Source organism: Micropterus salmoides, unplaced genomic scaffold (genome assembly GCF_014851395.1).
Source record: "Micropterus salmoides isolate LMB-PRFRI ecotype aquatic unplaced genomic scaffold, ASM1485139v1 Ms_hic_scaffold_7, whole genome shotgun sequence".
Lineage (NCBI taxonomy): Eukaryota > Metazoa > Chordata > Actinopteri > Centrarchiformes > Centrarchidae > Micropterus > Micropterus salmoides.
This window is the reverse complement of record NW_024044459.1, coordinates 36,121,191-36,148,925: the sequence shown is the minus strand read 5'-3', so window position 1 is coordinate 36,148,925 and position 27,735 is coordinate 36,121,191. Positions and strand designations below refer to the sequence as shown.

General features: G+C 40.2%; 1 protein-coding gene and 1 long non-coding RNA gene across 3 annotated transcripts; one reads left to right on the top strand and one right to left on the bottom strand.

Annotated features, from left to right (window-relative positions):
* The first annotated feature begins 1,461 nt into the window (after positions 1 to 1,461).
* LOC119891623 lies at positions 1,462 to 3,178 on the top strand. The gene is made up of 4 exons (XR_005442465.1): positions 1,462 to 1,549; positions 2,594 to 2,705; positions 2,859 to 2,927; positions 3,113 to 3,178. It is a non-coding gene; the product is annotated as an uncharacterized LOC119891623 (long non-coding RNA).
* LOC119891544 lies at positions 1,976 to 27,735 on the bottom strand. Of its 2 annotated transcripts, none has more exons than XM_038703270.1 (5): positions 27,671 to 27,735; positions 8,448 to 8,530; positions 6,912 to 7,026; positions 5,016 to 5,085; positions 1,976 to 4,175 (listed from the first exon to the last, which is right to left on the bottom strand). In XM_038703270.1, the coding sequence occupies exons 2-5, from the start codon at positions 8,527 to 8,529 to the stop codon at positions 2,250 to 2,252; spliced, it is 2,193 nt and encodes a 730-aa protein (XP_038559198.1). In that variant the 5' UTR covers position 8,530; positions 27,671 to 27,735; the 3' UTR covers positions 1,976 to 2,249. The 2 variants fall into 2 exon arrangements, with proteins under 2 accessions (XP_038559198.1, XP_038559197.1); XM_038703269.1 differs by lacking the exon at positions 27,671 to 27,735 and adding an exon at positions 9,184 to 9,317.

Here is a 27,735-nt window from a genome sequence, read left to right as displayed (position 1 = left end):
GCTGGTGATGAAATCTGTTCCAGGTTTTGTGTTTGAACTCAATTATAAATCTTCATTCCATAAAATATATAAAGTGTATTTTCTGCATCAGAAATGGTCGGTCATCTTTTGTTCTTTATTCCTTCTCTCTTTGCTTCTTACTCAAGCTGTCAGTGTCAGACTCGACTCTTAAATCTGTTTGTTCTTTTTTTATTTGCGGTTGCTTTCAACCATCTGAAGTCTCTGCTGTGACAGATCATCCTATTCATATTTGTTTAACAATCGTGCAGAATGCAAACTACGCTGCACTGGAAATTATAAAGCAGATTTCGGGCTGCATATGTGCGGAGCATTAGTGATAAAAACAGTTATTGTTGGTGGTAAACAAACATCAAACCCACAAACAAAATAATGTTCCTTTTTAAATGCCTTCATCATTCCCAATGTTATGGTGGCAGCCCGGCTGACGGTGAGTGTCCTGGTTTTTTCTCCTTTTTTATCAGTTTTCTGCTTTTTTCCTTGGTTTCCTGTTCTCTGCCCGCCTCCCTGTGTTTTCTCCCCTGTGTGCTCTCTCTCCCTCTGCTCCTGAGCCCAGCCAACTACCATCTCACAACTCATCATCCACCTCGTCAGCCTGCCACACCTGCCAGTAATCACCTCATGACTGCCTGTATTTCAACCCCGGGTCTCCACACCATCCTCGCTTGATCGTCGTTGCTCCATACCTGGTGCCACTTCTGTGTTCAAGCGTCCATGTTTCTTGTTTTTTTCATACTTACCCTGTGCCTTGTCGTTGTCTTCCCTAACCTTGTCTCTCTGTCTGTTTCCCTCCCAGGTACACTCACCCACGTCCTCCGTTCGGCTGGGCTCGTCCACTGGCCCACTCCTCTTCGGACTTCCCTCACGGCGTCCTCCCTGTTTCCCCGCCTCTCCTCGCTTCCTCGGCCCCTGTGTTCCCCGACTCCTTGGTTCCCTGTGCCTGAACTTCCCCGACGTCCACCTCTCCCTCCCCTCCAGTCCCTCTCACCCCTTTTCCCTAAATAAACCTCCTTCCCTCAGAGTGCTGCATTTGGGTCCTCTCTGTCCTCACACCACACCTCGTAACACCCAAATCTGTATCCACACTGCCACCTCTATCTATGGGCTGATATTTGTCTCCCTATAATCTGAATTTGAATTGCTTAAGTTGAATAATTGCATAAAAACTGAATTTAAATAGTATCATTTGAATGTATATTATTTAAATTTAAGCACAACTATGAAATTAAATTTAGTTGTTCCTCACTAACAATTCAGCTCTCTGTATACTTTTACATTCAGTTCTCCGAATTCAAGTTTCCTTCTTGAAATTCAATTTCAAAGTTGAGGTTCCTTGAGGAAGAGCAATCCAGTGCAGATGAACAGAACTCCTTTTCAGCCAATCAGCACACTTGCTTTTGACCATTTCCTGCGCTCCTGAAAACGGTGGTGCTAACCATTTCACACAGACGACCGGTAACGTTACAAACCAGGACTCACTTTAAAACTGAAGCCCAAGGATGGATCAATACCAACTTCAGACTTTGAACCTGTGAGTTTGGCATTTCTATGTAGCTTTACTGTTTGTTATGTGTTAGCCTGTTGAACTTAGCATTAGCATGCTCTGCGGCTAATGTAGCTAGCTCTTTGCTACACTCTCTGAGCAGAGTTGGAGTAACGTTATTTCAGTTTCAACACCAATGTTTCCTTTTTCTACTTATTCCAGCTTCATAACCGTCATTGCAGGTCGCTGTGATCAGACTGGAACATGAACCATGTGACCCACTGTTGTTGTGAACCTCAGCTGACCCAACTTGTGTCTTTGAGTCTCTGGTTGAACCTGTGTCTTCAGGTCTGAGGACAGTCTCAGCATTTATTTCAGTCTTTTCTGTGGAAAATGCTTCTATGCTTTCTACAGAAAAACTGGTTCAAGAGTTAGAGATAGAAGGACAAGAAAGAAATCTTTCAACACAAATAATAATAATTTGAATGCTTTTATTTCCAAGAACAAATGATAAAGGAATCTTAAAATGATTGTCACAGATGATTTGATTATGAACCATTTGAGAACAGTAATCTGAACAGTCAGTTCTTTATTCTGGCGCTGCCCTCCTGGAGGTCCAGCTCTGTGTCACCAAATGTTGTCTTTATCTGATTGTGGATTTGTTGAGCAGAAAATACTCTTCCTCTGGAGAAATATGATTTAATTTAAAGGAATTCTCAGAAAGTTATGAAACTGTCATTGTAGCTTCCTAACGCATTGTATTTATTGTTTCTTTGAAAGTTTTGTAACCCTTCTCAATATCATAATTCATAATTGCCGTCTGCAATACCCTAAAGTCAATTTTGTTTCCCTTCATTTGAATCCACGAGCGGTACAGTTTGACTTCTTCTGTTAGGACTTTTATAAGATCGGTCATTAATTCCTTCTTGGACCGAGGTTTTTGATTTTTTAATTTGCTGGAACCTTCAGGTGTTGCTGAGCCACTAAATCCACGTCTGCTCGGGTCAATCCAGCTCAGTCCTCTTGCCATTGAATGCTCTTCAAAAAGAAACTTCAGTCCTTTCTCTTTGATGTTGTTGTCTTTGCTTTCAGTCATATCCAGAGCCATGAGAATCAGAGGAAATGTCCGGAAGTTTCTAGCAGATTCAGCTATAACTGATGCAGTGAAATATGTGGTGCACCAGGGCTCAGCGCAAAGCTGTAGGTGAGTTGTGTGCACTCCAAGGAAAATATCTTTCATATATTGAGCACAGTTATTTTTATCAAGAATTTCTCTTCGTATGTCTGGGTATTTTTCTTTATCTATCTGTTCAACTATGCACTTCTTAACGTCATTTTCTCTTTGATTGTTGTCAAGCTTTTTTCCAACTGGATACACATAAAGATTTATAGGATTAACAACGTATATCCAGTCTTTGACCATCAGGTATGTGGGCTCATCTTCTCCAGTCTTTGCATAATGACGGATGATACTTCTGACATCTTCTCCTGATTTAATCTCATAACACTTGGAAAGAACATCCTTTATTTTGTTATTCTCTAGCCACTGAATCTCATGCTTATTATTATTTATTTCTTTTCTTTCCCCAATTACATAATTCTGGTTTTCAGTATTTACTTTTAGTGGGAGTGGCAGGTCTGCATAAAAGAAGCCCCAGGACAGAGCTTCAAGTTCATCACAAGCAGTACGTTTTTGTTCATCACCATTAAAAACATTCTGGTCAATAAATCTACGTGGCTTATCAGGCCAGCTGTTTCTGTAGACCTTAAAACGTTTATTTGGATCCGTGGGCATTAGAAAGTTTCTTTCGTTAGTAAAAACTTCCTCTCCTCTCCTGCCAGGCTCAGTTCTGATAATTACGTCTCCGTTCCTATCGAGGGTTGCCACCACCTTCTTGCTATCATCATTATGTCTCCATCGCAGCCCTTCCTTAGAGATCTCTTGGGTGATGATCTCTCCTGTGTGTCTGACCTGCAGCACAGCACTCCTGAGGTGCAGCTCTGTCTCGATGTTGGCGGTCTCACGGAGCTCCCTCAGCAGGGTTTCAACAAACTCTTTATCTGATCCGACCTCACAGGCCACCACACTTGTTGTTTTGATTTTATCGCCCGTCCTGAAGGTTCGTTGAATGATTTTGGCGACGTCTTGAGCCGTGTACCCTGCCAGTCTCGTCTCTCCAGAGGTGTCTCTCTCGCCGTGGCCTACCAGCGTCAGTCTGCTGTCCTCTGACAGAGGCACAGAGGCACCCTGGATCAGTTTGGGTCTCTGGTTTTGATCAAGAACGTAGACAGAGGTAACTGCTGGACGTTTCTCATAAAGAGAAGTAGCAGCTTTTCTGACAGTAGGGTCATCCTGCATAATGAGGATCTGCTGGTGGTCATACTGTGTGCTATGATCAACCGCTCTTTGTGGGATTTGGTAGCGAGAAACTGAGTCAGGTTGATTCATGACCTGGTAGATCTGGTGATTCCCCTGCTTTGTTTCTAAGACTGCTTTAAGGCCAGACACAGTTTGTCCATCTTCTGAAACTCTTCCAAATATCTTCACTACAGTGTCGCTGTCTGCTTCTGGGACACATGAGACATTGAACAGGCATTCTTTGCTGACTATTACTGAGTAATGAGGATCCATGCTGTACTCCTGCTGGACTTGTATCTTCTGGTCATCAACGTGCTGGAAAGTTAAAATATATAAATAATTTAAGATAAATAAAGATTAGGTCAAGATAATCATTTATGAGACATATGGTATCTCACTCCATGGTTTCTGACTAGTTTTATTTATTCAACTGTTTTGTATGGGCAGAAATATGTGTCACCAGAAAATGAATTGAATTTGCCCAATTTAAATATTTTAATAATTTTAAATCCAATAAACTTTAAACTGACTGTAATATTAAAAATTGTAATAATTTGCTTTGAAACTGAATTTGTTCCTCACTGAAAGTTCATCTGTTTATTTACTTTCACATTCAGTTCTCACAATTCAAAGTCAAGTTGTTGAAACGCACATTCTTGAGGAGAATCAATCGAGTGCAGATTAACAAAACTTCTTTTTGGCCAATCAGCACACGTCTTTTTAACCATGCCTGTCACTCCTGGAAAACTGTGTGTGTGGAAGGCTGACCATTTTACAAAGAAACGTTACAAACCAGGAATTGATTCACAACTGAAGTGCAAGGATGGGTTGAGACCAACCCTGAAAGTTTGGCATGTTAATGTTTTTATTTGGTAGGCTAAAGCGTTCAAATCTGTGATAGCACGCTCTGCGGCTAATGTATCTAACATCTATTGTACACAATAGAGTTTAACAGAGCGAGCTCTTCTGAGCAAGACACTTAGACTCTAGTTGCTCCAGAGGCTGAAAAGCAATTGTAAATTGCTTTGGATTAAAGCGTCATGTAAATGACAAATTATTAATTATTATTATTCAAATTAATTTACTTGTCACACATATTTCTGCCCATAGGTTTGGATTCCAGTATTGAATTCAGTTCTTTTAAAATCCACCAACCTGTTTTATCTGAGTGTCACAGGATGTAAACCCCTCCTCACACTGCTGCAAACTTTGGTCAACGTCCACCCTGAAAGAAGAAGAACATGTTTATTATAGAGGCTGCGTTCACACAATAATTACACAGATTCAGTAAAACCTGATAAAGACCATGTGAAAAGTTAACGATTTAAGATTGAGAGAACTAAGAAAGAAGAAGAACAACTCATTGGTATAAATGAAATATTTTGAACACATTTTGTATAAAAATGTCAATCGACTTTGAAAGACATGACATACTGTAAGATCTCGGTTATTATTATTCCATGATATGATCAATACGTCTAGCTGTGTTTTGTTTTTGCTTAAATTTAATCTGTGGATTATTTATTCAGGTTATCAATTGGTGAAGAAAAAAAACACGAGGTGATGCCATCATATGTCTTGTTTTGTTCAACTAATTGTCTAAGACAAAGGAAATTATTAATTATTAGAACATTGACATATTGGCCATCTTGGATTTGTGGAACCAGAATTGACCATATTTGAAGAAGAGGGAGGAGCTGGGATGTGATACGCACTGCTATGCCTGACAGGTTGTCGTGGCAGCGACTTGTCAATGTTATTTTTTTATTGTTTTAATGTAAATTAAAAACACTAAAACAGTTGTGTAACCAAGTACAGCACATGTACTAGAACCTGCCCGATAAATACCCAGGGCCAACATGATCTGATCGCAGAATGCAGGGCCGTGCTCGACCACAAGTCAAGCCCCGACACTATAGACTCTTTTCATTCTAGGCTGAAAACGTTTCAGGATTTTAGCTGAAATTTAAATTCCATTGTTAAATCTATCATCTTTTAATTATTTATCCTGAAGTATCTTTGTATTTTCACATCTGTAAAGCACTTTGAATGGCCGCAGTGTAGGAAAGGTGTTTTATAAAAAAGCTGTCTTGCCTGTTTGATTCTAGATTAATTTCCAGTGAGAAACGTGTTGCCTTCACTTTACTACTACTCACCCGAACTCTCACTCTCAGCAGATCCAGTGAGCTCGTGGTGGATTACAATGCTTCAAATATGGATGTTGCTGCAAAGAAGCTACAAATTCTGAAACATGGATGCTTCAAACACACACACACACGCACAGAATATCTATATTAATTCAGTATTCACAAAATGTGAATTATTTATTTTATTTTTATTTTAACAGGGAAAAACAGACCAGAATCTCTTTTTAAGTTAACATGTACAATAGACGCACAAAGTTGTGTACTGTACACAAGTGAATATATATAAAGTACTTAAAACATACAAGACTTTTGAGTTTGGTCTGCAGATTGTTCCATAAATATGGAGCGAAGGAACTGAAAACAGCTCCTACCCAACTCTGTGCAGACTGTTGGAGTCTCTAATCAACGTCTGTCATCTTGTGTTTATATTTATTTATCTAGTGGAAATTAGGCAGGATATATAGAGAGGCAGTTTTGAAATAGGTGCTTCATAAATAAACAAAAGTGCATGTTGCTCACAGAAATAAAAGTCCATCTCACATGTTGATATAAAATACAAGGCTGTGTTCTAAAACGCACCATTCTGTTTCTCTGTAATGTTGTAACGGCCAGAAAAGTGTTTTGCAGAACACTATGATCTCACAGTGAAGTCGATCTTTGACCTTTTGCATATAAAATGTCGTCCCTTTATTTTATCCTACCAGACATTTGTGTGAAATTGAGTCATAATGAGCGTATGAGTTATTTACTTGTGGCCAAAAACGGGTTTTGTGAGGACGCAGTGACCTTTTAACCACAAATTTTAATCAGTTCATCCTTGAGTCTAAATCGACTTTTGTGCCAAAGGAAATGAAATTCCATCAAGTTGTTCCTGAGATATTTATCTAAACATTTCTCCAGATACCTTTGGTCTGAAGCGTTCTGGAGCCTTTCGTGAAACATGTGTTCAGACAGTCCTCTGAGGCGGTGCAGGGCAGCGATGTCAGGGCCGAGCTCCTCCCACTCATCATCTTTCACCTCTGAAACAGAAATGTTATACTTTGTATGTAGGTGTTCCTCGTGCTTATTGGCTGACACTTTATTAAAATGTAGCAGCAGCTCAGTGAGTCTCCTGCAGTATTAACCCACACTTACTGTCACTGTATGAGTTAGTTTGTTATCGGAGTTACGAGGTTTCCTGACAGTGTTTTGGTTAAAACAAATCAGGGAAGTTCAGTATTTAAAGAGATCCCTCCTGGTAAATGGCCCCTGGGGGACACTTGGTCTGGGCCTCAGTCATTGCAGTTTTTCTCAGATCAGAAGTGAAGTCACTACATGCCAAATTGTTTTTGCAATCTGTCAGCATATTTCTCTACATGACTGTTAGACTTTATTTTTGTAAATGTGTCCGTTGTGTGAATCTGTAGCCCGACAGACAGGAACATCAGCCTTTAACAGTTTTTTGGTCCTATGTGTTCTTATGTCTCTTTAGGCAAAATAAAATTAGAATCTTTTTAAACACACATTTTTCAAGGAGTTTCTTACATGTCCACTAAGGTGGACAGCGTGCGCCTAAAGTATTAACTGAAGAAGTATTTGTTTAACAAACTAAAGAATAAAATGATATAGTATGTGAAAACTATATTTTTAATGCTGTCAAACTAATGTGGTCACATATTTTAACATAATGTCCACATAATGTCCAATTTAGCGGACAGGTGATTAATTGTAACATAAAATCAATACTTGGAAAATTTAACAACTGCATTACTCCTTAGTTGTTACCAGATGTTACCAAACTTTATTTACCTGCAGGGGTCTCCTATAATTGGAGGAATGGCAAGATTTACCTGAGCTGCACAGTGTTTCTCAACGTCTGTAGGCCATCTTGGTTTTGACAAATTTAAGTTGCCATTCAATTAAATGGCTTCTGAATAGCGGTCCACTATGCGTGAAAGGGTTAAGATATTTCTGATCTGTCTTTTTCTTTTCTGTATCACAAAGACCTGCTCTGACAATAAATTACAGTACAAACAGTAAAGTCCAATCTCTTGTGTAACTTTGTACTGTTGAAATTGACTCGTACAGAAGAAATGCAGCCTTGTGCATTTTCAGTCGTTGTAATTCAAACCTCAGCCATAGTTTAGATCAGAAAATACTTGAACTGACAACATGTTGAACACGTTGACTGATTGTTTGTAACCAATAACACGAGGACCTGTCATTGTGATGCATTTTGCAAATTGTTTTGAGAAACACTCAATGTTTTTGAAATGTTATTGATTGACTGAGAATATCTGGAAAACACAGATTTGTCATTGATTTCACACATCGTGTCTTGTTTCAAGCTGTTTATTCACCTTGTTACCTCGGTAACCGCTGGTGTTGCCAAATCACAGATTACTGAAACTTTAAAGATGTAGAAGAGCCTGAACGTGTTAAAATGTAAAATATTTCTTACCAAATAGTTCAGTGAGGCTGAGGAGGCTGAGGAGGATCAGGAGACTCAGAGTCCTCCGGCTCTTTATCCGACCGGCCATCATTCTGCAAAACATTTCACACTTCTTATAATGAATTGATCCTTTCCAATTATTACTTCAGCTTAACGTCTGGTTTCCCTCTGATGTCCTGATCAGCTTTACAGTAACCACTATGGGGCATGTAATGTGAAACAATGTGACTAGTACTGGAAGAAAACTCCCCCTTTAAGAAATATTAGACAATATTATATATGATTACATACATTTTGTTGGGCAAGCCACGGTCTAGATAACCTTTGTTTTGTGTCATTACAGACAGACGCACTGGCTCTATGTACAAAGTGCTGCATGTGGCTTGAAGGACACACGACGTGTCTTGATTTGAACCAATGACCAACAGACTCTTCACACATGGACAGTGTAACGACAAGTGGCCCTTCTGCAAGGAAACTCCGGGCGCCCTTGCTCATTGTGAATTCAGATACCACTTAGGAAAAAGGGCGACCTCTGATACCAAGCTAGTTTCAATCCTAGGTGCTGGTCTGACCGTCTGTACTAAATGTCTTAACTCCAGATTCAAAAGTTTCCTAGTCAACCACTTCACTCCTCTCTCCCTTTAGATTCCAGGGAGCACAAAGGACCAGTTTACTGTTTAATCTGTAATGAGGTGTGTTAATGTGGCAGTGTGGATGTTGAAGTATCAGAAAACTAACTTACCAGTTCGGAACAGGGGAAGGAAAACGGTCTGACAAAAATCTACCTCACCAGCTCTTCTGCCCCCGGAGCTCTAGGGTCAGCAACTTAAATAAAGAACAGACAGACAGGAAGGGCCTCGCCAATTTCTCAACAGCTTGATTGGTCTTTACATTCTCACGCACTTCTCTTTTCACAAGTGGTTACCCCTCCCGTCCAGTGGTTTCAACACCCGCAAAAAAAGTTAAGAAAGAAAATCAATGACAAACAAAAATTAATAAACATCTCATGTAGGTCTCTGCAAACTAATTTAATACAATAAAGTGATGAATTCCAATAAAGGCCAGATATTGGAGGCCACAGTGTCAAAGCAGAACAAATATAGGTCTCTTCCCCATAAACATCTTAAATGCATTACACAAATGAAAATAATCTTTTCTCATATTGAATACTGCCGGGGATGGAAAATAGCCTTCTGGCTGATTCTGGCATATTTACGTTGCTGAAAAGCTAAGATGTCCATTAATACGCACTGTCCCTTTTAGATAAAAAACAACAACACTTCCAGGTTATAAAATGAGGTTCTTTCCACAACAGCTGGTGCTACATTATCAAATAGGGCCTTCTTTACTGATCTTTACTGATATCACCATGAATGCACAGGAGAATCACCATCGCAAAACAACTTTTAAAGTTTACTAAAAATTAACACTAACTTTAAAAATAATTTTAAGATATTTTCATTTTAAGAAATAAATTTAAGAAGTAAAACTTCCCCTTTCTCTTCAGACTTCTTTGCAAACATCCCATCTTGTGGGTGAGAAAATGCGCACGTGTGTCACGAAGGCACGCCTTGTCTGTTTATCTCGCGGTTTTAGTTTCCAGCAAAAGCGGCCCATAGCTTCACCCCTTACTGGCAACATTTATCTAAACTGAAGTTTTGTCACGTACACCCAAAGGTCTCTAGAGACTGCATAAAGTTCAGAGCAATAGAGACCATAGAAACACAAAAATAAGAAACAAATATAGTTAAACAATACTTAATAACAATATATCAACTAAATACATGTTTTTAATATTTGTTGATAAATTGATTTGATTGTACTTTTACAATATGAGTCAAGCAGTTTAAGTTAAGCAGTTTTTATCTCTTAAAACTAAGACCAGGCAAAGCACTTTCCTTCACATTTATCTCATTTTCAACAATAGAGGAGAGAATAATAACTTTATTTGGACACTTGGTGAATCTCTGTAGATCTAGAAGGATAAATATCATCAGACAGGAAGTATCCTTCAGATTTGGTGTTGGCATGTTGTGTGACGGCTCTGGATCTCCTCGGCCGGGCTCCGTAAGCCATGCTACGTTAAGTCTTCATCAGTGTCAGAAACGTCTTCATCACACCTGAACCAGTGATCTTTGGAGCAGTTTTAATCCCCCGCTGCAGAGCCCTCCGGTCCCGGGCCGTGCACGTCCCGTGCCAGTTAGTGATGTTTCCAGTCAGGATGCTTTCTGTTGCTCCTCTGGAAAAGCTGACAAGAACTTGGCGTGGGAATTTGGCCTTCTTAAGTTTCCTCAAGAAATACAGTTTCTGAGCTTTCTTGACCAGCGTGGGGACGTGAGACGACCACGTCAGGTTCTCTGTGATGCTGATTCCCAGGAACCCGAAACCACCTCTTCAAGGAGGTCTCGGTCCGCTTGTTTAGTCCGCTTTTGGTGCGCACCCGAGGGCGATTGCTGCATTCACACAAACGAACCGCACAAAGGGGGGAAACGAACTCTAGTGCGATTCAACCCAACTAAATGAGGCAGGTCGGTCAAGTTCAACCCCAGAGAAATTCAAAACAACACTGCAAACACTGCTTTATTAGTCATGTTGCTTGTGATTCTCCGCCTCAGAAACCTTTTCACATGATGAACAGAAAAGAAATAACAAATGTGAAGATTTGCACACATTTTTTTTATTCCTGACTGTGCTGAACAGGACAACACACCAAACAGCAGATTATTCTGCCCCAGCGTCCTGTCTTTGGTCTGGGACAGGACAGAGACGCTTGTTCTCCACCTCCTCCTCCTCCTCCTCCTCCGCCTTCATTTCTCTGGATCCATTGGTCCTAAACTGGATGAACTGACTCTGGCCCTTTTATCTTTCTATTGAATCTTCTGATCGGTGCGTTATCAGTTGTGCATGTTTGTGTTTCCACCTGCGTAGCTGTGTGCTAACTGAGCTCAACCTGTGCTGGTTGAGTGAACAGTACTGAATGTCAGTGCTTCCTCAGTAACCACATGGTGTAGGCGGTGAGACACGAAGGGATCTGTGTGTGGAGTTTAGACAAATGGGTGTGCTTTTTGAAAAATGGAGTTTTTGTTCAAAAGCCTGGTTATAGTGTTTAAGCAATTGAGAAAAACTGTAAATAACAAATGAAATAATGCACAGTAAGAATGTGCATTGTCCAAAAAATGCATTTTACTCCTTAGACCTCCCTAACACACAAACTGTATGGCCTTTTTGATTTGATGTTGGTGAAGTTAGTGAAATATTAGGTTTTATTCTCACAGTAGTGGGAGTCAAAATTGATACAAATTCTTCAATTAGACCTATTTACTCATTTAAATCTAAAATAACATGTTACTGCAAACCCCCCATACCTTCCATTGTCACGATGTTTCCCTTTTCAAATTAAAAACTGCCTACTCATTTACAAAACCATCAAATTGGAGAAGTAACAGAGTGAGATTGGCTAACAGTGATTAACATCTTTGCCAGAAGATGAGTCGGGTCTATCATCCAGCAAGTTCAAGCAAAACAACATAAAAAAACACATTCTCATTTCAAAAACATTCAGCATGTCAGAGCAGGCAGACATAAACTGTGCCTTAAGACGTAGTGCAGGACGTACTAGGGCATTGCATACTGTGTGTGCGTTCTGCCATAGTGCTCCATAATACACATGAACCCTGCAGGTCAGTGGTTCCCAACCTTTTTTCCTTGATGCCCCCCTGAGCCCCTCCCAACAGCCACAAACACACACACAAAGTTTATGTATTTACCTTCAATTCTTTATTTAAAACAAACAAACAAAAAACGAGTGTGACTGTTTTCATTCTTAGACCATTTAACCTTTGGTAAATGTCTCTTTCCTCATTTCTCTTTATAAACAACACAACACAGCAGGCATTTACACACCGTCCTTACCAAAAGAACTATAACTCATTAGTATTAGTATCTGAGTAGTAAATGATTAATCATTACATACAGAACATATTAGATCTCCCTCAGAACAAAGAACTGAAACAGGGGAGTTGGTGCATATCCAAATAAAAAATAAAAGTATTAATTCGGCTCCAACAGTAACAATAATAATCACTTCATAACTTCTCGTTAAGGTTTTTTACTTTCTCCTCCTGTTCATTGATAAACTGTTGGGCTTGATTACCTCTGAGTAGGGATGGAAAGTCAGGTGTGATGCTAGTGACAGCCAGCCTAAAGTCCTTGTGTACTTCCAGCCTGCTACGGGCCTTTTATTGTTAAAAGGGCCCCGGAGGCTCTCAGACAGATACGTTGTGCTGAATGGGAGAATAAACCTTGTAACTGTGTGTTTGGCCAGTGTGGGTGCAACAGCGTGTTCTTCCACATTTTACCCTTTGGCGTCCCAGGACTTCTCCCCAGCTGCAGGTCCTCTCCTCTGCCCTCTCCCTCTACACATGAACCCTGTAGGTGATGAAAGGCTCCACAATTCATACCTAAACTGGATTGGTTGGCCCCTGATGGCCCCTGATGCCCCCCATGCTTATAATAATATGATATCATAACCATTTTGGCTATGGCATCATTTTGTAAGACTGATTCAGTGCACTGAAGACGGGCATGGATTGAGGCCGTTATCTCATCAAAGCGATTCCTTCTTGCTGCATTTGAGATTGCTTCATTGTAGACATCAGGGTCCTGTGACCAAGACACAGAACTGTGATGTGAGAAGATGTGAGAACATCCCCATAGAACGTCAGCAACTCGTCCTTGTTCACACTGGCTTGCACTATATAGGTATTTGACATAATTAATAAAAAATATTTAATTAGTTTACACGCCTCTGGAGCAGCAGGCTCAGGGACACGTTGGTGGATGTGTCACAGTGGAAATCTGTCACACCAAAGGCATGTGCCTAAGCCACTGCTCCGTCGCCACCGCTCATCTCAAAGCAATTGGCTCTCCTGAACATCTGCCTCATCCGCCAGATAGTTGACCTCTAGATTGCCATTCAATAGTCTACTTATCTGAGACATCGCTATCACTTTTTCAAAGGCAAAGGCATTTTTTAAACTGTATGCAGGAGTATACTTCTCAAAATATATCAGTAGTTGACCCTTAAAAGAATATATGTACAAAATATGATAATTCTGTCTGTTAATTAAGGGGTTTTACTTCTATTTAATCAATGTTTCATTTACAAGTTGAATTTATAGCCGAAAGCCAACAATACAACTCAATAAAATAAAAAGACCCCCCCCCCCCCGCACACATAAATTCTCATCTTGTTCTCGTGACCCGAGTGTGGCGCCTCCCCCCTAATCTGAGCCCTTATGTCCCCACCACTTTACAACAATCAGCAAACTTTTACTGGCGCCTATTTTAAGCACTGATGACCACATGGTGTAGGCAGAGAGAAACAGTTCAACAAATCTGAATCATGAGTCAAACAGAGAATAGTGTTTATAGTTTCCAGTGAAATGGATGTGCTTCTTGATAAATGGTGTTGTGGTTTTAAAATGTTAGTTCACAAGTCCGGTTGTAATGTTTAAACAAACACTGTAATATGTGTGGTTGTGTTGCAGGGCTTCCCCCAGCAGGTTGTGCCTTTGAGTAAGCTGACAGAGAAATAGTGAAGCAGAAACAGTAGAACAACTTTCTCCTCCATCCTCCACCCATTAGTCTGAAATAAATGTGCTGTTTAATTTATTTGTCTCTAGCCAAAGCTCACGGGTATTTTGTCTCTAAAATGATTTCATGAAGCCGATTAGACAAAACAGAGCAAAACAAGAGGCTGCAAGAGTTTACTGTGTGTAAAAAAACACCAGTGAGGAAATGCTCTTAAATACTTGGAGGAGAGACAACTTCCAAAACTACTACAAGTATACTTCTACATTTGGAAACAGTCAAGGTTGGAATAAGTACCAAGTTCGTGGCTCACAAAAGGCCGATAAGCAACACAGATGTCTGGTTGTTGCAACCGTCAGACTTCAGTTAACAGCCCGGGCTTTAATTTGCTTCAGTAACTGAACTCAACCTGCCTTTATTTAGGACAGGCCTTTAATTCTTTGTCCACAAAACTTTTACTCAGCAAAGATCCCATCAAACTGTTTATTTAATCCAGTATAAATATTACTTGTATAAAAATTAGATTATCAAATAGGCCTAACATGAATTATTCATCTGAGAGAGAGGATCTAGGCCGACCTCATGCACAGAGAGCCTCACACTAAAGAACCGGCAGCCTACGTAGTTTTTTCTTTAATGGAAAAACCTTTAGATTCTTTTCAGACTCTCTGAGGCTCCAAAGGTCGGGAGTCACCACCTTCACCAACGTCTCTCCTGTTTACCATCACGGTACATCTCAAAGAATTATACTTCGGTGCTCGTGGCTCCGTTAAATGAACTAGAGGATCTAACTGACTTTATTCTTTTTACCCGTCCCGCCCAGCAGCCTGCTCTACAGCTCTGCTGCTCTACAGATGCTTGGTGCTCAGACTCAGTCAAGATGGACTCTGTTTCCCAGATGTCAGACTGTTTATTGTGAAGATGAAACTTTCATATTCTCATCTGGTTGCTGCTGTTTACTTTCACCCCAGATGCTAATTTAAAATATGCACTGTGGAACGTGTAGATATGTGTATAAATAACTGTATATATTGTTTTATTGTATTTTAATACAGGCCTTCACTTAATGTTGTGTGTGTAGCATGAAGGAACTACAAATTTTGTTTTGTTTTGCAGCCCTGTGCTGTATAATGACTAATAAACAACCTTGTTTCTTGTAAAGGAGAAATAGACTCTGATCTAACGATGTGTAGCATGTCCATACTGACAAAAGTTTAAACGTTTCTATTTGTATGCACTAAACTAAAGGCTACATGCGACCAACAAACATTGTGACAGCTGGAACTGTTTACAAACAAATGGTAAAACAACAAATACTAAAATGAAAAACTCTTATGCTTTGGCTCCATGGCCTCTCTAGAACCCGTCTACGTTCTATGTGATACGTTTAAGCTCCTGAAACCAGCAGTGGAACCAAGTTCGTCTGCACTGTGTACCCAGGTCTTCTGTTTTCTTTTTTATCTAGTAAAAGGAGCAGCAGGTCGTCATCACTTGATGTTGATTGCATTTTCCTGTAAACTTTAATAATTTATTCACAAAATCTTTTTGTGCTTGATGAAGTCAGATGCGCTAAAATTCTCTGAATTATTTGCAGTTTCTGTTTCTCTGCGTCGCTGAGGTCTTAAGGCTTTCGATTGATTATAATTTCCCTGAATTGGTTTAGCTTCTGTAAAGTGTTTGTGTCCTTACTGAAACTTATTTAGTAAATCATTTTAACTGCCATCCATAGAGCCACGGTGCTGAAACAGCTACAAATGCCAGACAGCATTTCGGGTGTTGAAATGAATGCATGAAGTTCAACCCTTTTTTTTTCGCTGTTAAACGACCGAAATTGGAATTGGATGCCCCAAACGTAACTGCTCCGTGCAAGTCACGCCGTATGCTTAATGTTAAAATGGTGCCCACGGTGTTGACCTCGGTCGGTGAACGAGAAGTGACAGAAGCAGCTGTGTGAAGAATCAAGAAAACGATCTAATAGATCAATCTAGGCTGTATCATCCCCATCATACTTTCACACTGTGTCTGGTCTGATCATGTTTTCTGCACTCTGATTTATTAAGTTCAACCTGCTGAACCTCTGTTAACCCTGTAAGTTAATTTATGCAGGGTGTTCAGTCAGGTTTCTGCTGGTCTGTTTGGATGTGAAAACCTGCTGTCGTGGCAGGAACAGAAAACATCTGCACACAGCTGTGAAGTGCTGCCATGTTAAAGGTGTTGTGGGGACAGCCCAGCTGACGGTGAGTGTCCTGGTTTCCCTTTTTTTCCCTCACTTTATTTCACCCATTGTTTTGCTCTGCCTGCCTCCCTGTGTTCTCCTCCTCTCTTCCTCTGCTCCTGAGCCCAGCCAACTACCTGCACCTCATCAGCCACCTCGTCAGCCTGCCACACCTGCCAGTAATCAACCTCATCCCTGCCTGTGTTTCAACCCCGGTTCTCCACACCATCCTCGCTTGATCGTCGTTGCTCCGTACCCGGTTCACTCAACCTCGTCATCCGTCCTGTCGGCTGGGCTCATCCTCCGGTCCTCTCCTCCCGGCTCCTCGCCTGTTCCTCAGCGTCCACCTCTCCTCCCTCACCTCTTCCCTAGCCCCCTCCGTGAACCCTCAATAAAACCTCCTTCCCTCTGAGCGTTGCGTTTGGGTCCTTTCTGTCCCGTCTCCTAACAAAAGGAGCTGTGTGCCACATTAATGTTGCACCACAGCACCAGCATGTCAGACCAAAAAGAAATGAGCCCCACGGCCCACCAGACTCCATTGAGGAAAAACAGGAATTTTACACATTTCACTCAAACTGGACAGAAACAAAATAAAACTCACCAAAAACATCTTTGTTTGTCTTTCCGCTGTCAACAATCCGTACCCGCGTATCATACCCATAGACTGCGTATAAGAAATACCGTATTGGTCTGAATACTAAAATAAAGTTTTCAATATATTTTTAACTGAAATAGTCACATTTAAATTACACTGTACATTTTATTTATCAGTAATTTAAATGTGACATTTCATTTAAAAAGATATTAAAAATGTTATTTTATGATGTTGATGATTAAGATGTGAAAAACAACAACCTACCTTGTTTTACTTTATTCAGTGTGTTGAAAGTGGAAGTGATTAGAATAGATCTTCAAGGACTCCAAAAGACTTTTTAAAGTTACTTTTTAAGCTTACAAATAATCGACCCGCATTCCAAATATTTACACATCTACCCAAGAGCAATTTAAAATGTACAGCATTTAAACAAGGAAAAAAATTAACTAAAAGGAAAGAATAAATTTTAGCAACTCAGGAAAAATGAGGTAATATTAACAACACAACGAAACTGAAGAGAATTACTGGCTCCAGAAACACTCGTTGATTATTCACCCCCTTCTTCATCCCTGTAACCCTTGAAACCATCTTTATACATAAATTCAACCTGATTTGTGTTTGGACATTGCTTTAGATCCTTCTGCTTTAGATCCTTCTGCTTTAGATCCTTCTGCTTTAGTTCCTTCTGCTTTAGATCCTTCTGCTTTAGTTCCTTCTGCTTTAGATCCTTCTGCTTTAGATCCTTCTGCTTTAGATCCTTCTGCTTTAGTTCCTTCTGCTTTAGATCCTTCTGCTTTAGATCCTTCTGCTTTAGTTCCTTCTGCTTTAGATCCTTCTGCTTTAGATCCTTCTGCTTTAGATCCTTCTGCTTTAGTTCCTTCTGCTTTAGATCCTTCTGCTTTAGATCCTTCTGCTTTAGATCCTTCTGCTTTAGATCCTTCTGCTTTAGTTCCTTCTGCTTCAGATTTGGTCTTCAGAAAGTATTTTTCCAAAAATGAGTCTTGAAAAAGTCCTATATTCGGACCAATACGATGAATCCCCAGAAACACACAGAGATCACGTGAAAGCCGTGAGGTTCAACACTTTACACTAACTGCTGTGTGTGTTTCAGGTGGTTGACCCAGCAGGCAGTTCGTCAGAGGAAACTGAACGAGTGGCCTGAAGAACGAGACCACAGAGGAGTAAGTTTGTCTGATAAAATCAACATGTGTGCAGAAGTTTCAAGTCTGTCTTTGCTACACTCTCTGAGCAGAGTTGGAGTAACGTTATTTCAGTTTCAACACCAATGTTTCCTTTTTCTACTTATTCCAGCTTCATAACCGTCATTGCAGGTCGCTGTGATCAGACTGGAACATGAACCATGTGACCCACTGTTGTTGTGAACCTCAGCTGACCCAACTTGTGTCTTTGTGTCTCTGGTTGAACCTGTGTCTTCAGGTCTGAGGACAGTCTCAGCATTTATTTCAGTCTTTTCTGTGGAAAATGCTTCTATGCTTTCTACAGAAAAACTGGTTCAAGAGTTAGAGATAGAAGGACAAGAAAGAAATCTTTCAACACAAATAATAATAATTTGAATGCTTTTATTTCCAAGAACAAATGATAAAGGAATCTTAAAATGATTGTCACAGATGATTTGATTATGAACCATTTGAGAACAGTAATCTGAACAGTCAGTTCTTTATTCTGGCGCTGCCCTCCTGGAGGTCCAGCTCTGTGTCACCAAATGTTGTCTTTATCTGATTGTGGATTTGTTGAGCAGATAAATAACAAATACTCTTCCTCTGGATGAAATATGATTCAAGTTTAAAGGAATTCTCCAACTTGAAGGCAGATTTTAGGTCTTGGAAAGTTGCGTAGCCGTCATTGTAGCCTCTTTATTGGCCAGATGCTGAAGCTCCACTGTTTTAATGTATTTTGGTTTTGAAATCGTTGTAATTTTTAACTGGATCACCTTCAGTTAACTGGAAATGTTGTGCAATCTCGCGTACCTTTTTATCATTTAATACGTGGGTATCTTTTGTATTTATCCACAAATTATACAGTTTGACTTCTCTGCCTATGACTTCTTCAAGGGGAGACTTTATACTAGAGGAAGCAGTTGGTTTGCTGGAAACTTCAGGTGTTGCTGAGCCTTTAAATCCACGTAGGTCCTTGTTAATCCAACTACCTCCTGTTGCCATTGAATGCTCTTCAAAAAGAAAATTCTCTCCTTTCTCTTTGTTGGCCGGGTTTTCAACCATTTCCACGGCCATAAGAATGAGAGGAAATGTCCGGAAGTTTCGGGCAGATTCAGCTATAACTGATGCAGTGAAATATGTGGTGTACCAGGGCTCATCTTTTAGCTGTAGGTAAGTTTGCTCTCCAAGGAAAATATCTTTCACATAATTAGCATATGTTGTTTTTTTAATTTCACCTCGAAGGTTTCTGTAATCCACTCTGTCAGTCTGTCCCTCAATACGTTTCTTGACTTCATTCCTTTGGCTGACATTTTCTCTTTGATTGTTGTCAAGCTTTTTTCCAACTGGATACACATACAGACTTACAGGATCAACAACGTATATCCAGTCTTTGACCATCAGGTATGTGGGCTCATTTTCTCCAGTCTTTGCATAATGACGGATGATACTTCTGACATCTTTTCCTGTGTTAATCACATAACACTTGGAAAGAATATTCTTTAGGTCCTGCTGCTCTGTTTTCCACTGAATACCAGACAGCTGCTTATTTACTGTGTTTTTTACCCCTATTACATAATTCTGGTTTAGGTTCAGGTTTTCTGTGTTTACTTTTTGTGGAAGTGGCAGGTCTGCATGAAAGAAGCCCCAGGACAGAGCTTCAAGTTCATTAATAGCAGTTTGGTCATCACGACTTAACTTGCCAAAAACATTCTGGTCAATAAATCTCTGTGGCTTATCAGGCCAGCTGTTTCTGTAGGTAACTTGAGTATTACTTGCCTCTCCTTTACCGCCAGGGTTTTTTGGGGGCATTAGAAAGTTTCTCTCATTAGTAAAAACTTCCTCTCCTCTCCTGCCAGGCTCAGTTCTGATAATTACGTCTCCGTTCCTATCGAGGGTTGCCACCACCTTCTTGCTATCATCATTATGTCTCCATCGCAGCCCTTCCTTAGAGATCTCTTGGGTGATGATCTCTCCTGTGTGTCTGACCTGCAGCACAGCACTCCTGAGGTGCAGCTCTGTCTCGATGTTGGCGGTCTCACGGAGCTCCCTCAGCAGGGTTTCAACAAACTCTTTATCTGATCCGACCTCACAGGCCACCACACTTGTTGTTTTGATTTTATCGCCCGTCCTGAAGGTTCGTTGAATGATTTTGGCGACGTCTTGAGCCGTGTACCCTGCCAGTCTCGTCTCTCCAGAGCTGTCTCTCTCGCCGTGGCCTACCAGCGTCAGTCTGCTGTCCTCTGACAGAGGCACAGAGGCACCCTGGATCAGTTTGGGTCTCTGGTTTTGATCAAGAACGTAGACAGAGGTAACTGCTGGACGTTTCTCATAAAGAGAAGTAGCAGCTTTTCTGACAGTAGGGTCATCCTGCATAATGAGGATCTGCTGGTGGTCATACTGTGTGCTATGATCAACCGCTCTTTGTGGGATTTGGTAGCGAGAAACTGAGTCAGGTTGATTCATGACCTGGTAGATCTGGTGATTCCCCTGCTTTGTTTCTTAGACTGCTTTGATGCCTCGGACCACAAAGACACGGATGAAGTGATGTTGGAAGTCTGTGGTTGTGTTTCCATCAAGAGAGAACACTGGTGCATCTTCCAGCGACGGTTTCAACATCAGCTCTGCAAGTGATGAACCAGAAAGGCCAGACACAGTTTGTCCATCTTCTGAAACTCTTCCAAATATCTTCACTACAGTGTCGCTGTCTGCTTCTGGGACACATGAGACATTGAACAGGCATTCTTTGCTGACTATTACTGAGTAATGAGGATCCATGCTGTACTCCTGCTGGACTCTGTCCTCTGTTGACTTTTCTTTGTCAGTCATGATCAGAAGTTTTTGGCTGTAGCTGTGTGAGATCTCTGAAGAGCTACGCAGCCTGACTTGTATCTTCTGTTCATCAACATGCTGGAAAATTAAAAATAAATAATTTAATATAAATAAAAAATTAGGTCAAGGTAATTATTGATGAAATATATGGTATCTCACTCCATGTTTTCTGAGGTTGAACCCTTTTGATAACTAGTTTTATTCATTTAACTGTTTTGTATGGGCAGAAATATATGTCACTAGAAACTGAATTTAGATTTAAATTTGAATTGAATAATTTACTATTGAATGTATTAGTTTAATACTAAATTTCAATAAACTTTAAACTGATTGTAAAATTATGATATTTACTATTTACTTTCACATTCAGTTCTCACAATTCAAATTCAAGTTGTAGAAACACACATTCTTGAGGAGGATCAATGAAGTGCAGATTCACAGAGCTTCTTTTTGTCCAAACGGCACTTATCTTGTTTTACCATTTCTGTCACTCCTGGAAAACTGTGTGTGTGCAGCGATAACCATTTTACAAGTACCAATAATGTTAGAAACCAGGATTTGATTCACAGCTGTGAAGTGCAAGGGTGTGTTGATACCAAACCGACAAGTTTGACATTTTTATGATGATTTTCTGTGTATTTTGCATTTTAAGGTCTTTTCACACGGGAAGCGACACTCTGCCTATGTAGTCCCTTACACAGATGTTGCCTATTTAACTTAAGTGAAAATTGCACAACATTAATGGAGAAAACTAGTTTTGCGGGGATGCTCTGCCGTGCGAATTCCCTCATGTTGATGTCCTGATAACTATTTAGATTCTGGAAACTCACAAACAGCGAGGATCAGTCTCTCTGATTTGTGCTGCTCAGAAGGTGCCTGTCATGATGTTATGATCGTGGCTCTGGACTCTGATGGTAACTTGTTTTAAAAAGCTAGATAAAAGGTAATGCCCTGGCAGTGGCAAATAGCTTTGTTTTTTTTTTGATTTGATAACATTAATGTTTAAGTTGAGATTTACAAGAAATATTTTATTGCTACTGTGCAAAGGGAATACTGCTGGTAAAAAGCACCTTATTGGTTTAAAGTGTTTGCATACCACGTTATTGTACTTTTGTGTATATAGCAGTACATTTAAATTAAAAGTGCGTACTACACTAATTTAGAATTCATTAATAATTTTGAGCATGACAACATAATTAATCATTTTTTAATCGTTGCCTAGCACTAATTATTATTAATGTTGTTGTTATTCAAATTCAGTTTCTAGTGACACATATTTCTCCCCAAAGATTTGGATTCCAGTATTGGAAATTTACATTTATTCATTTAGCTGAAGCTTTTATCTAAAGCGACTTACATTTGCTATATATATATGTCAGAGGTTGCACGCATCTGGAGCAACTAGGGGTTAAGTGTCTTGCTCAGGGACACATTGGTGTTTCACAGCGGGGAGTTGAGCCCGGGTCTCTCACACCAAAGGTGGGTGTCTTATCCATTGCGCCATCACCACCCCCCAATTCAACTCTTCTACACTCAGTGGTGTTTATCGATTTTCTTCTACCAACCTGTTCCATTTGAATGTCACAGGATGTAAACCCCTCCTCACACTGCTGCAAATGACCCTGCAAACTGTGGTCAATGTCCACCCTAAAAGAAGATAATCATGTTTATCATAGAGGCTTGGTTCAGACAATAATTAAACAAATTCATTAAAACCTGATAAAGACCATGTGAAAAGTTAATGACTTAAGATTTACAGTACCTTCCCTAAGAAAGAAGAATAACAACACATTGGTATAAATGAAATATTTTGATGGATTTTATAATCCATCTGGACTCTGAAAGATATGATATACATAAGATATTGGTCTTAATCCATTATATGATCAATACGTCTACTGGTGTTTTGTTTTTACTTCATCTTAATCTGAGGATTATTTGCTGGGTATATACGGCCCTCATGTGAGGAGACCCCACAGACATAGTAGAATGAATAGCCGTGGATGTGGGAAGGGGTCCATCAAGAAGCCTATACACAGGGTCCAGAATTTTGCGCTACGCCCCTTGTCACCATCTTGGATTTTTTGAACCAGAAGTGACCATATTTGGACAAGAGGGTGGAGCTGTGGAGGGATGCACATTGCTATGCCTGACAGGTCACTGTGGTTGCGACTTCACAAGGTAGTCCCACCCTAAAGCCTCCCATGCTTTTTGGTCTGTTTTCCTCTAAATGGGACCACAATTTACTAAATGAACATCATGCTGTGTTGAAGAAGATTTTGGTGGAAAAAAAGACTTGTTTACTGAGGTAATATATCAGCTAAGTAGTTGCCTCATTTTCTTTTAGACTCCTATACAATCGTACTTCTTTTTGCAGCAGGCTGGCCTTTAGAGAGAGTGCAGGTTTAAGGCACTTCAGCATTGTCTTCACTTTTCAGACCCAGAGGTTCCTGCTTGCTCTGCATGAGATTTTGAATAAAAGTATTTTCACAGATCTGAACCAAAGAGTTTAGTTGAAAAGAAAGAGTGAATGTATCCTTACCCTCTACTGGATCTCTTAGCTCTGGCCCCATGGATGGATGTGTCCCTAAGATGAAATACCGTTCTTGTTTAATTTATTTTCTCGATTAAAAACACTCTAAAACAACCAGATGTAGAACCAAGTACTGACAATAGAACCTGACCAATATATACCCCTAGCCAACATTATCTGATCGCAGAATGCAGAGCCGTGCTTGACCACAAGTCTAGCCCAGACACTAGACTCTTTCAAATCTAGGCTAAAAAAGTTTCAGGCTTTTAGCTCAGTTTCACATATTTGTCTTTTAATCTTGTTTTTAATATCTATTGTCTTTTAATTATTTGTTGTAGTATCTTTGTATTCATATTGACACATCTGTATATTCGAGGCTTTAGTGAATCTCTGTAGTTCTAGGAAGCGTAAATATCCCCTGACAGAAGGTACCCTTGAGATCTGGTGTTGGCCCTGCATATATTTACACATTGTATGCTGGTACTGTATCTTCCTGGCTGGGGTCAATAAAACATGCTGTTTAAGTCTTCATCAGTCTCTGAAACTTCTTCATCCCACCTTAACCTTATTTTCATCATTAGGTGAAACATGGGTACACACAATCTTCTGAGTCGGTACAGTGCTGCGATGTCAGGACTGAGCTTCTCCCACTCATCCTCTCTCACCTCTGAAACAAAAATGTCATACTTCATGATCCCCAGGATCAGTTGTAGGTGTTCCTCATGCTGAATATATCACTCCTTAAGTGGATCCAGTTAACTTTGAAAATATTTTCATAAGGATAACAGTAATACTGGTCCTGATACTGGTCCTAGGTTTATTAAACTTGCTGCTCATGTATTGGTATTTCTACTTACGGACTTATTTAATTTGTCTTTAACTACTTGCACTGTTCCCACCACATGGAAATATGCAAAAGTTACCCGTCTCCTCAAAGCAGGTGATGCCTCTAATATGAATAACTATCGGCCTATTTCTATTATTTACACCAATGCCAAACTATTTGAGAAAATGATTTTTAATCAATTATTAAGTTATATCTTATACCCATACCAATTAGGCTTTAGGCCTAACTTTCTACAGTTGTATTGAAGTTCACCAACGACATTTTCTCTGCTTTTGATAAGGGGCAGGTACAGTAACTGGTGCTATTTTTATTGACATTTGTAAGGCTTTTGATATTGCAGATCATTAAATTTTGCTTGGAACTATGGAATTAGTTTGAATCTTATTTTCACAATAGGTGACAGTGTTTCTTTTAAAGGTACATTGTATGATTATTTATTGGTTGATAAGGGGGTTCCTCAAGGATCCACTCTAGGACCTCTTTTGTTTACAGTCTTCATTAATGATTAATCTCACACCTGTTCCTTCTGCAAGGTTAATTTTTATGCTGATGATACTGTCATTTAGACTGCTGATTCTGATATTCAATGTATCCAGAACAAATTACTAACCGACTTAATTGTGACGCAAAAATGGCTTCACAATAAAAAATCATTGTGCCTCATCCCAAACACCATTCTTGTTGTATGATGTTTGCTCCGAGGCAAAGACAACCTTGTACTCTTAATTTGCATATTTTATTTTGAGGATGGGTCTCCCATGGGGAAATTGGACTCATTTAAATACCTTGGAATGTGGACTGATCACGAGTTTACCTTTAAACCTCACATTGATTATATCATTAAAAGAACATATGGCTGTCTCAGCTCACTCTATAGATCTGTTCCTTGTTTCTCATTTGTGAGGGAGATCTGGGAGTATTCAGAATGGAGGAGGAGCAATACAGGGTCAGAGCTGTTGGGCAACGGCAGCAAGGGAGCTGGATAACCTGAGAAGGCGTATTCAACTGGGTCACAAGTTGGGCGGATATGTGGAGGATTCCACAAGCTAGGTTAGGCTTTTTCATTGGGGGCACATATAACACACTGCCAAGCCCAGGCAATCTGTATATGTGGTACAGCTCAGAGGAAAGATGCCAGCTCTGCAATGACCCCAAACCAAGCCAGCAGCACATCCTGTCTAGTTGTAAGATAGGGCTGGTGAAAGGTCGATATGGATGGCGTCACAACCAAGTCTTGAGGAAACTGGCAGAGGTTATAGAGGTAAGCAGACTGGAGGCCAACCTCAATAACTCGCTAACGCAACAACACCTGATTCACTTTGTTAGGCAATGAGGAGCAGCAAAGGAAAACAACCCTGACGCCTGGAAGCAATTGGAATCTGAGGGTTGACCTTGAAGGACAGCTCAAGTTTCCAATTGAGATCATCCCAACATCTCTTCAGCCAGACATGGTCCTATGGTCAACAACTGACAAAGCAGTGATCATGGCAGAACTAACAGTCCCATGGGAAGCAAGAATAGAGGCAACCTTTGAACAGAAAAAGGATAAAGTACTGCTGAGTGCAGAGAAGCTGGGTGGAGGGCAGCCACCTTTCCTGTTGAGGTTGGCTGCAGAGGCTTTGTGGGATCATCCACCCGGTGCTTCCTGTAGACCATGGGCATCAAGGGGGCAAAGTTGAGGAAGACCCTGAGGGAGCTGGCTGAGGAGGCAGAGAAGAGGAGTTTCTGGCTTTGGTTGAGGAGGAAAGATAAGCCGTGGGTTAGCCAAGGGTCTTAAACATACTAGGGTCAGTTGCAGGGGGCGGCAGGGAGACATCCCTGCTGTTGCTCCACCATCCCAAGATATTCCGGGAATAATGGTGCGAAACATCAATGAAGGGCGGCTCATGGCTGATGACCCTGCAGCCGTCCTGATGGCACCGTCAGAGGTGCAGCAGTTCTTTTTGCCATGACGGTTTTCCTGTGCTGACACACAAGACTCAGCAGTATTGATTGTTATTTGTTTCATGCACACCTGTTGAACACAGAACGCGGTGTGCGTTTTCTGAATTTCTCAGATCAAAAGTGAAATTCTCTCAATTAATGAAGCTGTAAAACACAGATTTGTCACTGTATTGATTTCACACATTGTGTCTTGTTTCAAGCTGTTTATTCACCTTGTTACCTCGGTAACCGCTGGTGTTGCCAAATCAAATATTGTTAAAACTTTGAAAACGTAAAAGAGAGCCTGAACGTGCCTGAATGTAAAATATTTCTTACCAAATAGTTCAGTGAGGCTGAAGAGGCAGAGGAGGATAATGAGACTCAGAGTCCTCCGGCTCTTTATCCGCCCGGCCATCATTCTGCAAAACATTTAAAGTTCTTATAATCAAGGTAGTGATGAACTGACCCTTTCCAATTATTACTTCAGCTTCACAATATCTGGTTTCCCTCTGATGTCCTCCGGCTGTACAGTCTTGAGTCAAATTCCTCGTTTGTGTAAACATACCTGGCAAATAAAGCTGATTCTGATTCTAAGAGAAAACAAAAGTAAAACTTTCTTAATGCAGCAGCTAATAACAAACATGTTAGTTCCACGATTTGAATGATTGAAACGTTATGGAAGTGGGCTACAGTTTTACCATTACACTGCAAAAGCAAAATGATTTCCTTTATATCCTACAATTAGGGAAATTCATCTGAAAAAATAGGCTGCAAAGAGCATCTCTCCATCTGATAAATAATTATTAAATTATTAATTAAATAAATAATTATGTGATCTATGGTGATGTGTCGGTCGCAAACGAGTCAACTCTTTTCCTTTAACGCTCTGCTCTTTTACAGTAAGTGAACAATAGGAGCTCCTGTCTGAGAAAAGAAAGCATGACAAAGAACAAATCACCCTTACACTAATTACTTTTACTAATTGTTAATTTTAGTATGTCTGTATAGAGTGGCAATATTATTTATTAACCATACTATTTCATTTTAATTAGGGCATTATTTTGTAACCATCTTGTATTTTGTATTGCAGATGAAGAATCTTGCAGATTTATTTCTGCAGTGAGCTGTGCTGAAAGAGCTCTGTGGAAGGACCAGATCTATAAGATCCAGCTCCCTTAAAATAGCTGTAATTCCCATCACTAGTGATCCAGTAACTGACACCATAATCCAAACTAAATACCCTAAAGTTCTTTTTAAACAGGTGTCAAGTCTCATCGCCGGGGAGGTGTGCGGCCTCCAGGTTGTTCACCACCATTTGTGCAACCATTAATGCTTTAATATCACAATTATGATCATTCTTGACGTTACCACTGTTTTATTACCACTGTAGAAACTTTACTTTGTGGTAGTTTAATCTAAAAAGCCTCTGCACTGACACGCCAGTTGAAGCATGAAGCCCAGAGGTGAGAGCTGTTAAACAGAAACATCAGTACCTAAAACAAATATCCATAACTTACCCAAATGTTGCGTCCGGTGCTCAGCCAACTGGGAAAGATGGGCAATATAACGTGCAGACCGACTC

Bases quoted from the DNA above. Each gene is read 5' to 3' on its own strand.
- LOC119891544 (XM_038703270.1), bottom strand. From the start codon at position 8,529: ATGATGGCCGGTCGGATAAAGAGCCGGAGGACTCTGAGTCTCCTGATC. The intron at 7,027-8,447 runs GTAAGAAATATT...TTTCTGTTTCAG, and splicing joins CAGCCTCACTGAACTATTTG to AGGTGAAAGATGATGAGTGG. The intron at 4,176-5,015 runs GTTGGTGGATTT...TTAACTTTCCAG, and splicing joins GTGACACTCAGATAAAACAG to CACGTTGATGACCAGAAGAT.